A 15,737-nucleotide genomic window follows, 5' to 3' on the forward strand; every position below is an offset into this window, starting at 1 on the left:
AGAAGACCCTGGAGTCTTCTCTCACTATCTGAGAGTGGCCTAATTTACTGGCCATTAAATTGCTTTCATCTCTTCTTAAAGTGAAAAACAGCCTAATAAGATACAAGTGCTGTGTAAGGTTATTTGGACATACATGCTCAGGGTAGCTGTAGGCCCAATAGCCAACATGTTTTTTTTTTTTTTACAGAAAGGAAGCAAAAGGCACTGTACACAAAGTTGGCTCACTCATTTGGTGAGCTGATTACAGATGACTCTCAGTTGTGGGGAGAGAAAGGTTTCTCATGGGCTTTCATTAGGAATGTATGTTTACCTGACATAGTCAGAAATCTTTTGATTCTACCATGACAGGGGCTTCTTTGCTGCCAGCTGGCCTCGGACAGTTCCTCCCCTGTCCATTAGATATGCTCCAATAAACTTGGAAATTTAAAGAAAGGAGTCTGCATTTCAGCTTCCTTACCAGAAGATGTAAATAGCACAGGGGCAGCTCTTCGCTTCATCCATCAACGTATCTAAGACACGGGTCTGTGCCAAGCTAATACATACTCCTCCATACTTTTCTAAGCAGAACCACCACCGTGGGTTGGTGGTACTAGCCTTACATCAAAGGAAAGGGGCCTCTCAAAGTGTTCATTCCAGACCAAGGACATCTGCTATGAAGATGACCTAAAAGTTCCCTGTACTACAGACTGAAAATAGCAGTTTTTAAAAAATTTTTATTTAAGGGACGCCTGGGTGGCTCAGTTGGTTGGGCAGCTGCCTTCGGCTCAGGTCATGATCCCAGCGTCCTGGGATCGAGTCCCGCATCGGGCTCCTTGCTCGTCAGGGAACCTGCTTCTCCCTCTGCCTCTGCCTGCCATTCTGTCTGCCTGTGCTCGCTCTCTCTCCCTCGCTCTCTCTGACAAATAAATAAATAAAATCTTTAAAAAAAATTTTTATTTAAGTAATCTCTACACCAAATGTGGGTCTCAAACTCATGGCCGGACGATCAGAATTCCCATGCTCTTCCAACTGAGTCAGCCAGGCCCCCTTGAAAAAGGTTGTTGTTGTTTTTAATCTTTTAAAGAGTTTATTTATTTACTTACTTAACAGGGAGACAGAGAGGGAACATAAGCAGAGGGAGTGAGAGAGGGAGAAGCAGGCTTCCCGCTGAGCAGGGAGCCCAATGCGGGCCTCCGTGGGAGGACCCTGGGATCACGACGTGAGCGGAAGGCGGACTTTTAATGACTGAGCCACCCAGGGTCTGGGGGAGGAAAAAGCAGTTTTTAAATGACAATGTTCCTATCCCCCAAGCCCCAAATGTTTTAATGTATATAAGAATCCTAGACATATAAACAGAAATATCAATATGATCATTATCGCCATAATAGTGGACAGAAAAGATCTACAAAATCTACAAGGGGAATTACAGAGGAGGGGCCGGCAATAATTGTAGGTTTATGGCAAACAGCATCCTAAAACTAGATGGAGGACCTAGCAGGAGGAGCAGGTTGAGCAAAACCGGGAAGAGAAACTGGTGACGAGGAGCTGGTAGCTCTGGGTAGCGGCAGGGAAAAGTGAGTATGGACAAATGTAAACTGAACGAAGGGCAGCAGGAAGCAAGGAGCGCTCCACGGCGTGAAATACCGCGAGAACACAAAGCCAATAAGAAAAGCCCTCCAGCTGTAAGCTAAAGACCCGCCCTCCGTCCCGCCCCCTGCGCCTCGGGCCCCGCCCCTCGCGTCCGCGCCGTTTTCGTCCCTCAATTAAAATTCCGGTGGTTCAGCATTTGCGGCGGACAATATGGCGGCCTCCATGCTGCGCTCTTTGCTGCGGACCGTTCGTCAGGTCAGGCCCGCGCCCTTAGTCCCACGCCCCGTCCTCTCCACTGAGCCCCAAGCCCACGGGCCCCCTACTGCTCTGCCACCTGTAGCGGCCAGTGTCGACTCCTCCCAGTAGATGTAAATTTGATGTTCGTAAACCTATAACTGACAGGCATTGGAAGCTGCAGATTGCTGCCCATTTACAAGTGAGTGCAGGTGGAGAAGAGAAGGGGTCCGTGGATTGAAGCCCCAGGGACGCCAACGTTAAGCGAGGAGAGCCGGACATAGGAGACTTGACCGGAGTTGAGCAAGGGAGAGGGAAAGCCCTGAGAGTGTGGTGGCCCGGAAGCGGGCGACGGCAGCGTTTCCGGGAGCAGAGAGTGGTCCGCTCTGTGCTCAGAGTTGACAGGCCAGTTAAAGGGCTGAGAATTGGCTATTGGTTTTCAGCAGCGTAGAAGTTGTTGGAGTCTTCGTCATAGCAGTTTCAGTGGCGTGATGGGGGCCAAAGCGTTCGAGAGAGAACTCGAGGAAAGAAACTGAGGACTATGAGTAAAGACCTTTGTTTTGAAGTTTTGCTACCAGGGGAGCAGAAAAATGGGTTGGTAGCTGCTGGAAGGAGAGGTGGGTTAAGAGTGGGTGTTTTATGTCCTTGTTTTTTCCCGCGACAGAAGTAACTTTCTGTGTTAACGGGAAGATCTGGTAGCGTGGGAAGAACTTAAGAGAGGGAAGAATTGTGCAGTTGTACTTTCGAGTAGGTAAAGGTGATGGGTCTCCTATTCCATTGTTTAGTCTTAGGAATATGGACAGTTCATCGTCTGTGGTAGTGTTGTCCAATAGAAATATAATCCCAACTGCATTATGTAATTTAAAATACTCTAGGGCTACCTGGGTGGCCCAGTTGGTTAAGCGTCTCCCTTGGGCTGGGTCATGATCCCAGGGTCCTGGGATAGGGTTCCACGTTGGGCTCCCTGATAAGAAGGCAGCCTGCTTGTCCCCCTCCCTCTGCCCCAGTTTGTGCTCTCTTTCTAGCTCTCAAATTAAATCTTTAAAAAAAGGTAAAGTATTCTAATACCCCTGTTAAAAAAAAGTAAAAAGAAACATGGAATTAATTTTAATTAAATATTTGAAGCCTGCATTTCCAAAATATTAACTTCCAATATGTAATCTATGACGACGACCTATGAGAAATTTGCATTCTGTGTTCATACTAGGTCTTCTGAATCCAGTTTGAATTTGCTTACAGCACATTTCCGTTTGGAGGCCACATTTTCCACCATTAAAATGGGAAAATGTGGGGCGCCTGGGTGGCTCAGTGGGTTAAGCCGCTGCCTTCGGCTCAGGTCATGATCTCAGGGTCCTGGGATCGAGCCCCGCATCGGGCTCTCTGCTCAGCAGGGAGCCTGCTTCCTCCTCTCTCTCTGCCTGCCTCTCTGCCTGCTTGTGCTCTCTCTCTGTCAAATAAATAAATAAAAAATCTTAAAAAAAAAATAAATAAAATGGGAAAATGTACTACAAAAATAATAAAGTGGTTTAATATTTACAGCTGCTTCAGTTTAAATTTTTAATGAATTAAATAACCTTAGGAATTACATTCCCCAGTTGCACTGGTTACATTTCTAGTGTTCAGTAGCAATATGCAGTTAGCTGTATTATGTGGCTAACTCTATTAGACTGGATATTTAATAGCAGGAGAGCATGTACAGTATGTGATCACAGATACTAGTAAATGGGTAGTTATAATAGTGGGTGTTTATGGAAAATCTTTCCATTAGTTGCTTCTAATTTTATAATTAAGTCCTCAGTGGAGTGTGAGGGTGTGAAGCAGGTGTTAGGGATTTAAGGGAAGAGGAAATGGTGAAATAGGAGCAGACAGGAAAACTAGTGACAAGAATTAGAGCAAGTACAGTGATGTGAGAGAGGGACCAGGGAGCGGAGATTGGATGGAATACCATAATATACTTACGCACGTGGAATTCAGGCTGGGTAAGAGGGAGACAGGAAATCAAAAGCCGAGTGTGAAAAGGTGGTAGGATCGATGAATTAAAAACCTAACAAGCGTTGTTGTTGGGTGTTTGAGGATCAAGCCAGAAAGAAGTGATAGAGAATGAGGGGCGCCTGAGTGGCTCAGTGGGTTAAGCCTCTGCTTTCTGCTCAGGTCATGGTCTCAGGGTCCTGGGATGGAGCTCCACATTGGGCTCTCTGCTCAGCAGAGCAGGGAGCCTGCTTCCCCCTCTCTCTGCCTGCTTCTCTGCCTACTTGTGGTCTCTCTCTCTCTGTGTCAAATAAATAAGTAAAATCTTAAAAAAAAAAAAAGTGATAGAAAATGAGACAACACTGAGATAACAAAGCTTGCACTTACTGGTAATAAAAGACCTAGGGCATGGAAGGGAGTACAAAAATCACTGGAGGAGGAGGGGTTCAAGGAACAGAGAGATCAGGAGATAATTCATGTATATTGAGATCACCAGGAATTAGGACAAGAATATTGGAAAGTGACAGTGTGCCAGGATCTAGATTCTGTGAAAAATGAAAGGGAGGGTCTGTAGTAGACAAGGGCAGGAATGAGCGGTGGTGGGAGGTATAAGCCAAAAGCGGGAGAGTCAAAGCTTCCTTTCGGGAAGGAAGGTTTGGGAGCTGCCCTGAAGACCAAGAAATACACTTCCCACACCTCCATTCCCAGTCATGGGAGGAAAAAAACTACAGGGGAAACCATCAGGAGGGATTCAGGATTCAGCTAGAGGAAAAAATCTGAAGATTTTAGAGGAGGATTTAGAAGATTTTGACTGTAGAGCATATGTTGAAGAGGGCCCCCAAAAGCATTTTGGGAGGTAAAGACAGGTGGGGAGGCAGAAATAGGATGTGTACAGAGCACAATGCAATCTTAATGTATATAGCACTGTTAGAAACCGATAAAATATTGACCGTATAAATGTTAGGCAAGAGACAAAACATTCACAGAAGAAATATTGTAATAAATCAATAAATACTTTAAGAGTATATATTTCTCCTCTAGCCAGAAAAAAAAAAAGTTATGCAAAAAATGAAAGATGTTAACAAATAAAGAGAAGCCCGTTAGATGATAGAGAAGAAGTTGATTAGGAATAGCTTGGAAAAGGATCGAAGGAAAATGTTTAATTTTGTTACCTGAGTCTCCTTGACTTTCATTTTCATAGGTAAAAGTGCACCTTGGGTTGCCAATCAACACAAATTGTTTCTTGCAGCCACAGAATGTTCTCTGCTGTTCTTATGAATCTTCTGTCGCTCGTTTTCATGTTTGCTTGGAACTAACCATCTTCTGTCCCTTCTCCTGCCCCTAGCTGTATCAAAATCCTGACAGTCTCTTCAAAACTTTGTTGAAGCCCTCTCTAACATGACCTTTGTTCCCAGCCCCAGAGACCATGTTACTCATTTGACTCAGTCCTGTGACAGATCATTATTGAAATTCCACTTGTGTTTGTCTTATTTCCAAGGGTGATTGTAGAATTGTCTTCCCCCGTGAGGCTTTTAGCATTGAATGCGTTCAGTTTCTCTTTTTCAGTTTATCTCTTATTAATAGATTGAAAAAAAATGTTGGCATTCTAGTAATCCATTTCCATAGCTGAAAAATTTTTTCAAGATTTCTTTATTTTAGAAAGCGAGTGAATGAGTGAGGTGGGGAGGGGTAGAGGGAAACAGAATCCCAAGCAGACCCCACGCTGAGCAGAGAGCCCCATCTCACCACCCTGAGATCAAAACCTGAGCCCAAACCAAGGATTGGATGCTTAACCAATTGTGCCATGCAGGTGTCCCTCTGTAGCTGAAATTTAATTTATTAACATGTAATGTGTGCTCTGGTTTGGGAGAGACTTGAGTTTTAGTGGCCTATACAGTCTGTGCCTTTACTATATTAAGAAACAAAACCGAGCTGTGTATATTTGAAGATCTAATTGGCTTTATTAAATGATTCTGGAATGAGGAACCGTCCCATCTAGCAAATGGAGGGGAACTCTCAGAAGCTGTACAAAATGAAGGTTTTTATAGGAAAGAAGGTAGGGCAGGAGAGTTATTAGCAAAAGAAAAGGATTGTTCTGGGGCACCTGGGTGGCTCAGTGGGTTAAATCCTCTGCTTTCGGCTCAGGTTATGATCCCAGAGTAGGGCTCTCTGCTCAGCAGGGAGCGTGCTTCCTCCTCTCTCTCTCTGCCTGCCTCCCTGCCTACTTGTGATCTCTATCTGTCAAATAAATAAATAAAATCTTAAAAAAAAAAAAAAAAAAAAAAAAGGATTGTTCCAGGCAAGGTCACTCTCCCTTAGGGGGATGAGCAGTGGGTCTTATTATGCTGGTTACTTCCTCTTCCTTTGGGTGATGTAGGACCCTTGTGGCACTTACTGGTCCCATCAGAAAATTCCTGACTGACCAGTTAAGATTACTCTTGTTGGGGAAGTTCAAATTGTGAATGGACTAGGCATTAAGCTATGGTTTGAGGACTCGGCCTGAGTAATGCCATTTTGGGCCTTTGGTTTTCTGTTTTAGTTAATTGTCCCTTTTGGTCAAACCCAAAGCTTAACAGAAATGTGATCAGAATTGAAGGCATTAGCGCCACTCAGTGACCTCAAGTTCTAGCAGTTTTTATTATTCCTTTGTGTGGTATCCATAGGTCCTGACATTTTGGCTTACCCTCTGGAATATTCACAGGTCATGGCTTCAGGTTCCATTTTTTAAGTTGGTCATTTTCTTTGTTCCTTAGATGTTTTAAGTCTCTTTTCTTAATTAAAAAATTTTTTAAAGTAATCTCTGTGCCCAGTGTGGGGCTCAGACTCATAACCCCAAGATCAAGAGTCACACGCTGTACTGAGCCAGGCAGGCACCCCCAGATGTTTCAAGTCTTAGATCATTTGCTTAGTGGTTAGCAGCTGTGAACATGCATTTAAAACTTCTGAGAGAATACAGTGCACCAGGGAAGTTATTATGATTAATATAAGCAAGATAATTCCCAGTATATGGATGATGATGATGATTATTATTATTATTATAATAGCTATAGAGCTATAGACCCTAAGACCAAACTAATAAAAGATAAGTCAAAGAAAGACCCCATGGAAGGAGCTCTTTTTAAGGCTTGTGAATTATTACTGTGATTTTATGTAATTGAGTTTCAGTTTTCTTAGAAGTGTTATCCCAGGCACAGCAGGTGGTGGCCATAAGGACAGACACCTTGCTCAGATAAAAGATAATTAAGAGCTATTTTCTTATCAACAACTTTGGCTGGAGAGTCTAAGGATCTTTGTTGGGGTGCTCTTGTTTAGCAACAGATGTTGCAACAATTTTAAGAATTAAGGAGCCATTCTTGATCATTTATGTTTATCCCCAACCAGAGAAACACAGACCTGTCAAAAGGAATAAATCCTGAGTCATGAAAGCCTCCTGGTAGGTCCTTTTTAACAATGTGAATTCAGGGGAATCCAACAATAAGATGTCTTATTTTGCTTGTGAAAAGTTAAGAGCACTGCTAGATTTTCTCCTCACCTGAAATAAGAGAGGTTACTTACTGCCTCTTAGCAAGGGCCTGAGGATGTTAATCTTTCCAGGGAGTGCCAGATTAAAGGAAAGGAAAAGAAGAATGGGTTTTATGTTTATAGTATGGAGTCTTGATCTGTCATCTTGGGTGGAAGCAGTCTACCTCAGTGTCAGTTACTTCTCTTCCTTGCCAGTTTGACTTACAGGTCTGCAGTGTCTGTGTGGACCAGGTGTCAGATCGAGTGTTTTTTAGCTTGCGTACTCAAGGCTTAATACCTATTAGTTTTGCAGCAGTGTCAGTAGTCAGGAGCTCTGGGTAAGGTCTTTTTCACTGGGGCTCAAGAGCTGTTTTTCTTTGGTGATGTTTCCAAAATGCCCAGACCTCAGGCTCCAGACCGTAACCAATAGGATCCTTTGAACTGGGGTTGAGTGAAAGCTTTATTTACCTGTTGATGATAGGGTTTATCTTAAGGTACTAAAGATTTACAGTAGCTAGTCATACTAGCATGAGACTAAAAGAGATCAGCAGAATATCATATACTGATAGAATCCCAAAAGGTTTGCAAGGTTTTTGTTAATGTTTGTATGATTTGCCCAGCAAAGTGGGTGCTTTGGTCTCTGGAGATCATGGAAAATACACTCCAGGTGGGAAACACAGTTCCTAACCATTTCTTTGCTGTTGTGGGGACATCAGCCTTGCAGCAGGGGGGACAGCTTCAGCCCATTCAGAAAACACACAAATAAGAACAAGAACGTATTGATCACCGGTGCTAAGTGGCTGTTAAGTCAAGCTGCAGGTGCTTTAAGGGTCTCCAAGGAGGTCTGAAGCCTCTGGGAGCACAAACCGTTTTTCCAGGATTATGGCCCAAACAGATGAGACATTGCTGGTAGACGGTTTTTGAAGGCAGATACTTAACCGGCTGAGCTACCCAGGCTCTCCTATTTGGTCACTTGAGAGAGAGAGAGAGAGATTGATTGATTGAATGGGGGAGGCAGAGGGAGAGAGAGAATCTTTTTTTGTTGTTGTTGTTGTTTTTAAGATTTTATTTATTCGACAGAGAGAGATCACAAGTAGGCAGAGAGGCAGGCAGAGAGAGAGAGGAGGAAGCAAGCTCCCCACCAAGGAGAGATCCCGATGCGGGGCTCCATCCCAGGACCCTGGGATCACGACTGGAGCTGAAGGCAGAGGCTTTAACCCTCTGAGCCACCCAGGCGCCCCGGAGAGAGAGAATCTTAAGCAGACTCCCTGCTGAGCTCGGAGTCCCAGGCAGGGCTCAATCTCAGGACCCTGAGATCATAACCTGAGCTGAAATCAAGAGTCTGATGCTTAACCAGCTGAACCACCCAAGCGCTCTGGTACCAACTTTTGATATTAAAGCTTTTTTTTTTTTTTTTTTTTTAAGTGGGCCTAATTCGCATGGAGCCCAATATGAGGCTTGAACTCAGGACTCTGATGTCCAGACCTGAGCTGATACTAAGAGTTGGATGCTTAACCAGCTGAGCCACCAAGGCACTCCTCTTTTTCCTTTTCTTCCCACCACCTCCCACCCCCCGTTTGTTTTTTTTTTAAGTAAGCTCTTAAGTAAGCTCATTAAGTACCTAATGGCTTGAACTCAATACCCTGAGATCAAGAGTCACATGCTCTACAGACTGAGCCAGCCAGATGCCCTTTAAAACTTTTTTTTTCCAAGATTTCATTTATTTAGGGGTGACTGGGTGGCTCAGTCAATTGAGGATCCTTTTTAAAAAAAAAGATTTTATGTATTTATTTTAGAGAGAAAGGATGTGAGCACAGAGGGGAGGGGCAGAGGGAGAGGGAGAAAGAGTCTTAAGCAGACTCCAGGCTGAGCAGCCAGCCTAGCATAGGACTTGATCTTACAACCCTGAGATCACAACCTGAACCAAACCAAGGGTCAGATGCTCAACTAACTGTCCCACCCAGTCACCCCAAAACTCGTTTTTTAAAATAAATTTCTTGTGGGGCACCTGGGTGGCTTACTGGGATAAAGCCTCTGCCTTCGGCTTCGGTCATGATCTCAGGATCCTGGGATCAAGCCCCACATCGGGCTTTCTGCTCATCAGGGAGCCTGTTTCCTCCTCTCTCTCTGTCTGCCTCTCTGTCTACTGTGATCTCTTTCTGTCAAATAAATAAATCTTTTAAAAAATAAAATAAATTCCTTGTAATCTTAACCAGCTTGACCACATATTAAAATTCCTTTTCAAAGATTCCTTTTCCACAAAACTTCTGTAACTCTTTTCCCCCCTACATTTCATTTTTGTCCTGTGTATCTTTAAACAACCAGCCTCATTTTAGGACAAAATTAATTTTTTTCCCTTTAACAAAAAATTCATCTCTATTTCTCATTTTTTTTTTCCTTTTTAACTGAAAACATCCTACCTTCTTGGCATATGGAGATGTTTCCCTTATTTTTAGTAGCTTTAATTACATATATGCAAATTTTTAACTTTAGAAACTTTAATCTGTAGTGAAAACTAAGAAGTGTGAATGGTCTGTTAACCAGCGTTTCTTAAATCTGCGAATTTATACATACATTTCATTTTATGTAGAAGCACACATATGCCTTTTTAAATTTTTTCATGTACCATTAACCCATCTAAGTATCTTTTCGAGTATCTGTAATAAGAATCCAAAAGTAGATGAACCTATGTTTAGCAATTAATGTTTTAGTATTTTGTCTTATTTGGAAATTGACTTATTTGGAAATGAATTTAATTCATCATTTAAGTAAAACTTTAAGGTTTCAAGTACCAAAAAGATTTGAGGACAGTGTTTTAAAAAGGTACCTAAAGCTTTTTATTTATTTAACCTATTTGTTAAGTAAGTTTAGATTACCTACCAGAACTTTATTAGACAAAGTCATTATCCTAAAGTATTACTTTTTGATGGGCAGATGTTGTAAGAGATAACTTAGAATAAAGTTTTATATCTAATGTTGATACCTTGAAAGTCTTGTTTGTTTTTTGTTGTTTTTTTTTTTAATATTATTTATTTGACAGAGAGAGAGATCACAAGTAGGCAGGGAGGCAGGCAGAGAGAGAGAGGAGGAAGCAGGCTCTTCGCAGAGCAGAGATCCTGATGTGGGGCTCGATCCCAGGACCCTGGGATTATGACCTGAGCAGAAGGCAGAGGCTTTAACCCACTGAGCCACCCAGGCGCCCCGGGGCTTGTTTGTTTTAAGTTAGTTTTCATTTCAAGTATTTTTTCGTATCCCATGAAATTGAAAAACATTTGGGTTTCTCTCTTAGAGTTTTAGAATGCCCAAATTTTACAAGCACTTGTCTTCAAACCAACTAAATAGACTTCTTCTACAAATTAATTTTAGCAGTACTGTGAAGGTAGAGAAAATATCTCCTACAACATGTATGGATACAAATACACAGACAAGATATAATAAAAAATTTATAGCACTTGTTTTTACTAATATTTGTGAAGAGGACATACAAGCCTGATTTCCAAATACCTCCCTGTATGGGGGAGCGGGGGGAGGGAGAGATGAAAAACTTTTCCCTAAAGTTTTGTATTTGCTCTTAGGTCCTGGAGAAGATAAGGATAGAAAATTTACGGAGAAAGTATCTAAATTTTCTTCAAGGTAGAGATTTGGAGTCGGTTATTAGAGATGCGGGAGCCTGGGCCTAAGAACCCTTTTAGCAGTTTGTATTCTAAAAGGACTCTTCATGGGGCACCTGGGGGAGTCTGTCAGTTACACATCAGACTCTTGATTTCGGCTTAGGTTATGATCTCTGGGTGGTGAGATCAAGCCCTGCTTGATCCCCTGTGGGGCTCTGCACTCAGCAGGAAGTCTGCTTGGGATTCTCTCTCAAATAAATAAATAAATCTTAAAGAAAAAAAAAATATAAAAGGGACTTTTTCCAGGGTGCTTGGTTGGCTCAAGTCAGTAAAACATGTGACTCTTGATCTGGAGGGTCATTAGTTCAAGTCCCAGATTGGGCATGGAGTCTACTTTAAAAAAAAGGAAAAGAACATTTTTTCCCTCACTTTTTTCCCTTCAGTCTCAGATGATTGTGGGCTGTGCTTAACATTTCAGAGATGTGATAAGATTTAATCATTTCAAGGAACAGAGAATGAAAAAAAAATTACAATTTTTTGTAGTGAAACTAAGAAGTAAGTGTGAATGGTCTGTTAACCACAAGATGGTCTGTTAACTATAGAAAAATGACAATTTTTTTTTTTCAGGACATTCAATTTAAAATTTACCTTTTTTCTTAAGAGGACAATTTTGTTTCAATATCTTGGTCATTTATAATATGTTCATTTTGAGAGGAATAGGCAAGCTTTGGGCACTGGTGAAGATATGTAGATTTTAACTTTTTCTCAAGTTTCATTTCTGGTTTTGTAGAGATTTGTAAGATAGTTTTAATTCTATAAAGAACTGGAATACAGCCTGAATATCAAGGAACTGACCCACCTTTTTTTTTTTTTTTTTTTTTTTAATAAACATATAATGTATTATTAGCCCCATGGGTACAGGTCTGTGAATCGCCAGGTTTTACACACTTCACAGCGCTCACCATAGCACATACCCTACCCAATGTCCATAACTCCACCACCCTCTCCTGACCCCTCTCCCCCTGGCCCACCTTTTTAACTAGATTTGTTTCTTCATATTAGGGAGATTTTTAACTAAAATGAGAACCAAAAGATTTCTGTCTTTGTAAAATCTGTATTAAATAAAGCCATTCAGCACTTTATTTCTGGTTATACAATTGAACCTTGGCATCTATAAACCTTCTGTTAGTATAAAGTATTAGCTTTATACCTTAAAAAGTTTGCTTCTTGAATTCTTTGTTGGGAGAAGAGGTGTCTGGGATATATCTACAAAGATCATTGCATGAAAATGAGTGAAGCTGGCAGGGGTTGGTTACAGTAAACTAAACCCTACAGTTTGTTCTCAGTGAGTCTGCTAAATTCACTTTCTGGCTTTTGGCATTTACAGGAATAGCCTATATACTGTGAACCTTGAGATTAGGTTGGAGTGCTCTCTGTAAATTATGGAGGGAAGGGGAAGTTAAAACAGGCAGATGGGGTGGATTTTAAGAAGCAGAATTTTCATTAGATGTGGACATTACTTAAGTCTGATTTTTGTTTTATCTTAGAGGAATCCCTACAGCTAGGCAATTGAGAGCTCTTTCTAAAGACTGTTTTTTTCCAAATAGAACCAATTTAAAGGACCCATCCATTGTCTGGCCATTGACAAGTACGATCTCATTCATTTTAATATTGACTCATACCAATAAGCCTTTTCATGGCTTACACAAAGACAAGAGGCATCCAGAGGGCGTAGATAATGCAGCCCCCTTGATCCAAAAGTTTACTCCAAAGAATAGTCTAAGAAAGCGAAGACCTCATTGCATAGGTGATAAGAATGATGTGTGTACATGGTGTCCATGTTTGTCCCACAAACGTGAATCGCCTTTAGTCAGAACTGCCTATTCTGTGATACCAGGCAGGTAGTCTGGAATGGGATTTTCTAGCACTAACAAGCAACATAGGTTGAGATGACAAAGGCCCCTTATGGGCTGGGACCTCTTAAGACAAACCAGTCTGAGAGCCGGCACTGCCCGACAGAGCACAGCTTGTAATTGTGTGTCTGGGATCCCTAGTCTGTTCAGCTGGCCATGAATGTGCACCCCAGTACATGCCCCCTCCAGATGGGGAAGACCACAGAGACCACAAAGCCAAGCTCTTAGGACAGAACAAGAAAGGAAACCCCTTACCCAGTGTTGGTCTGTGTTGGTGTTTCTGTGCACATTAACCGCGGTAGCTAAGCCTTGGGTCTCTTGGAGCCGGTCTTGTATGGGGGGTGGGGGGGCTGTGCTTCAGGTTTGGGAACTGTGTTGTTTTACATAGTATCTCATTGCGTGGCAGTTTCTCGAGGTTGGCTGGTGACCTACTGTCAGTCTAACCCTTTCCTTGACCAACTTACCCCTAACACAGGCGTCTTTGAGTTAGATGGCAAGTGCTCTCCATGCTCACACGCTTGACCTGTGCCCACCAATTTTTTGCGGCTTTTTGGTCTTCAAGATCCCCATTAGCTGTACCCTTAGGTACACAAACCAAGATAAACAAACATGTACCTCACCACACCAGCACTAATGAAAATCTGTCACTGCAGACTGGCCAACAGAGAGCATGTGCCCCCATCAGCAGCTACCATGGTGCACTAAACGAACAGACTCTGTTCGGGGAGACTGCAGACAGGAAATGGGAAAAGAACTAATCCAGTAAACCCCAGTAAGTGGGGAATGCAGACTGGAACTGGGGAAGGAATTCCAATGTGGGATTGCAGACTAAATCAAGCAAGAAGGACAGGCACTCTGTTAGGATCCCTGTCGGTTTAAATGGACCCATTAACCCCGGCCTGGAAAGCCGGTTAGAGCAGTATCTCGAATATAAGAGGTGCAAAGCTGAAACCTAGGGGGGCTTAGCAGTGGCCCTCGGAAATGGCAAGAAGAACCAAACTCAAAAAGGTTCACGGGGTGCCATGCCTGTGTTTCTCAGTGTCCCCGAATGCCATGAGAAATTCAATTCCTAGCCCAGTGCTATAGCCACATCTATTAAAAAACAAGATTTAACCAAGTATATTTGGAGATCCAGTTGGCTTTATTAAATGATTCAAGATCAGGCAGCAGCAAGTAGAAGGGAGCTCTAAGGATGCATACAAAATGGGAGGTTCTTTTTGTTTTTGTTTTTTTAATAGGAAGGAGGGTGGGGCAAGAAAATCATTAGCTAAAAAAAAAAGGGGGGGGGGGTTGTTTTCAGTCAAGGTCACTTTCCAGGAGGTCTTATGCAGAAGGCCTCATCTTCCTTTGGGGGACTGGCCTGGTGGTACGAATTGGTACCCTTCAGAAAATTCCTGACTAATCAGTTAAGACTTTTTCTGAGGGAGGTTGAAACTACGAGTAGATTAGGTATTAAGCTCTTGTTTGAGGTCCCAGCTGAGTGATGCCATTTTGGGCCTGTGGTTTTCTTTTTACCAAGTAAACATGACCGTGGGAAACATACTGTCTTATTACTAGACATCTTGTGCTAAGAAATATTAGGCTAGTGATAATTTCAAAATACCCTTTACTCCAGCAAGTCTGCTTCTAAGAATGTACCTAGCTGATCTGTAGGAATGCATGTGAAATAATTTATGTAGGTTACTCAGGGTGGCATTGTTTGTAATGATAAATGGTGAGGTGTGATCTAGATGTCTGCCAGGGGGTCCCAGATTAAATAAATGATGCATCTGTGAGGAGGAAAAAATCATTTCCTTCTATTCTTCTAAGTTCTCAGCTGGGGCCCTGTAACAAAAGAAATGAATAGGAGAAAAGCATACAAATGTGTAAATTTTATACAATACATGAGCCTTTATAAGGAAGTGATAACCAAAGGGTTAAACCTGAGTATTTATGCTAGATCTGGTGAAGTGGGAAATTGTTGGGAAATGTGATAGGAGGAGTATGAGCTAAGTGTAAACTCTGGGAGCAGCAAGGCCTGTTCTTTCGGGTTTCTTTTGGTGTCCTTCCATCTTCAGTGACAAGGTTGCCCTCCCCTGCCCCAACCCCTATCAGGTATAGGGAGGGCACCTGTCATCTGAGGGTCTTAACACCTGCTTCAGGGGGAGGTCAGAAAGTCTTTCCTGCATCTTCTCTTTCTCACATACCTTGTGCTTCATGTAGTTAATAATGTCAAGGTGCCATATTTGAGCCGCCACACGTATTTTACAGGCCCTGGACCTTGTCAAGTCCACTGTATGGACAGTGGAATATGCAACCTAAAGAAAATGGAGAAACTTTAATATATGGATATGAAAGACCTCCAAAATATATTGTTAAATGAGGGAAAAAGGGGAGGAGGGCATGAATTATGGGAGAGGGAGTATGTATGTATATTTGTACAGACAAAGATCTATGGAAGGACACACAGGATCTAGTAATGGTAGATTCCTTTGGAGGTAGAGGGGTGGTCATTAGGCAGGAAAGGGAGGAGGTGGGAGGGAATCTATACTTTTTTTTTAAAAGATTTTATTTATTTATTTGACAGATTGAGATCACAAGTAGGCAGAGGCAAGCAGAAAGAGAAAGAGGAGGAAGCAGGCTCCCTGCTGAGCAGAGAGCCCGATGTGGGACTTGATCCCAGGACCCTGAGATCATGACCTGAGCCGAAGGCAGAGGCTTAACCCACTGAGCCACCCAGGTGTCCCGAATCTATACTTTTTTAAAATTCTTTTTTGGTTTTTGAATCATATAACTATTAGCCTAAGTAAAGATCAAACAGAATTATATTTAAAAATCTAAGAAAAATTTTCACTCTCTAACACACCTTACTGACATTATTAGTTACCACCATTTTTTTTTTTTAAGATTTTTATTTATTTATTTGACAGAGAGAGAGATCACAAGTAGACGGAGAGGCAGG

General features: G+C 42.2%; 1 protein-coding gene across 2 annotated transcripts in view; it reads left to right on the top strand.

The window, feature by feature from the left end:
- Positions 1-1,686: 1,686 nt before the first annotated feature.
- MRPS14 (mitochondrial ribosomal protein S14) overlaps positions 1,687-15,737 on the top strand; it is a 29,672-nt gene continuing 15,621 nt past the window's right edge. Inside the window, exon 1 of one of the 2 annotated variants that reach the window (XM_047704261.1) lies at positions 1,687-1,824. In XM_047704261.1, the coding sequence (XP_047560217.1) occupies positions 1,780-1,824 (45 nt within the window). In that variant the 5' untranslated portion in view covers positions 1,687-1,779. Of the gene's footprint in view, positions 1,825-1,867; positions 2,006-15,737 lie in introns of those variants that run through there. The other variant, XM_047704262.1, reaches the window with a different exon arrangement.

Source organism: Lutra lutra, chromosome 15, assembly GCF_902655055.1.
Source record: "Lutra lutra chromosome 15, mLutLut1.2, whole genome shotgun sequence".
Taxonomy (NCBI): domain Eukaryota; kingdom Metazoa; phylum Chordata; class Mammalia; order Carnivora; family Mustelidae; genus Lutra; species Lutra lutra.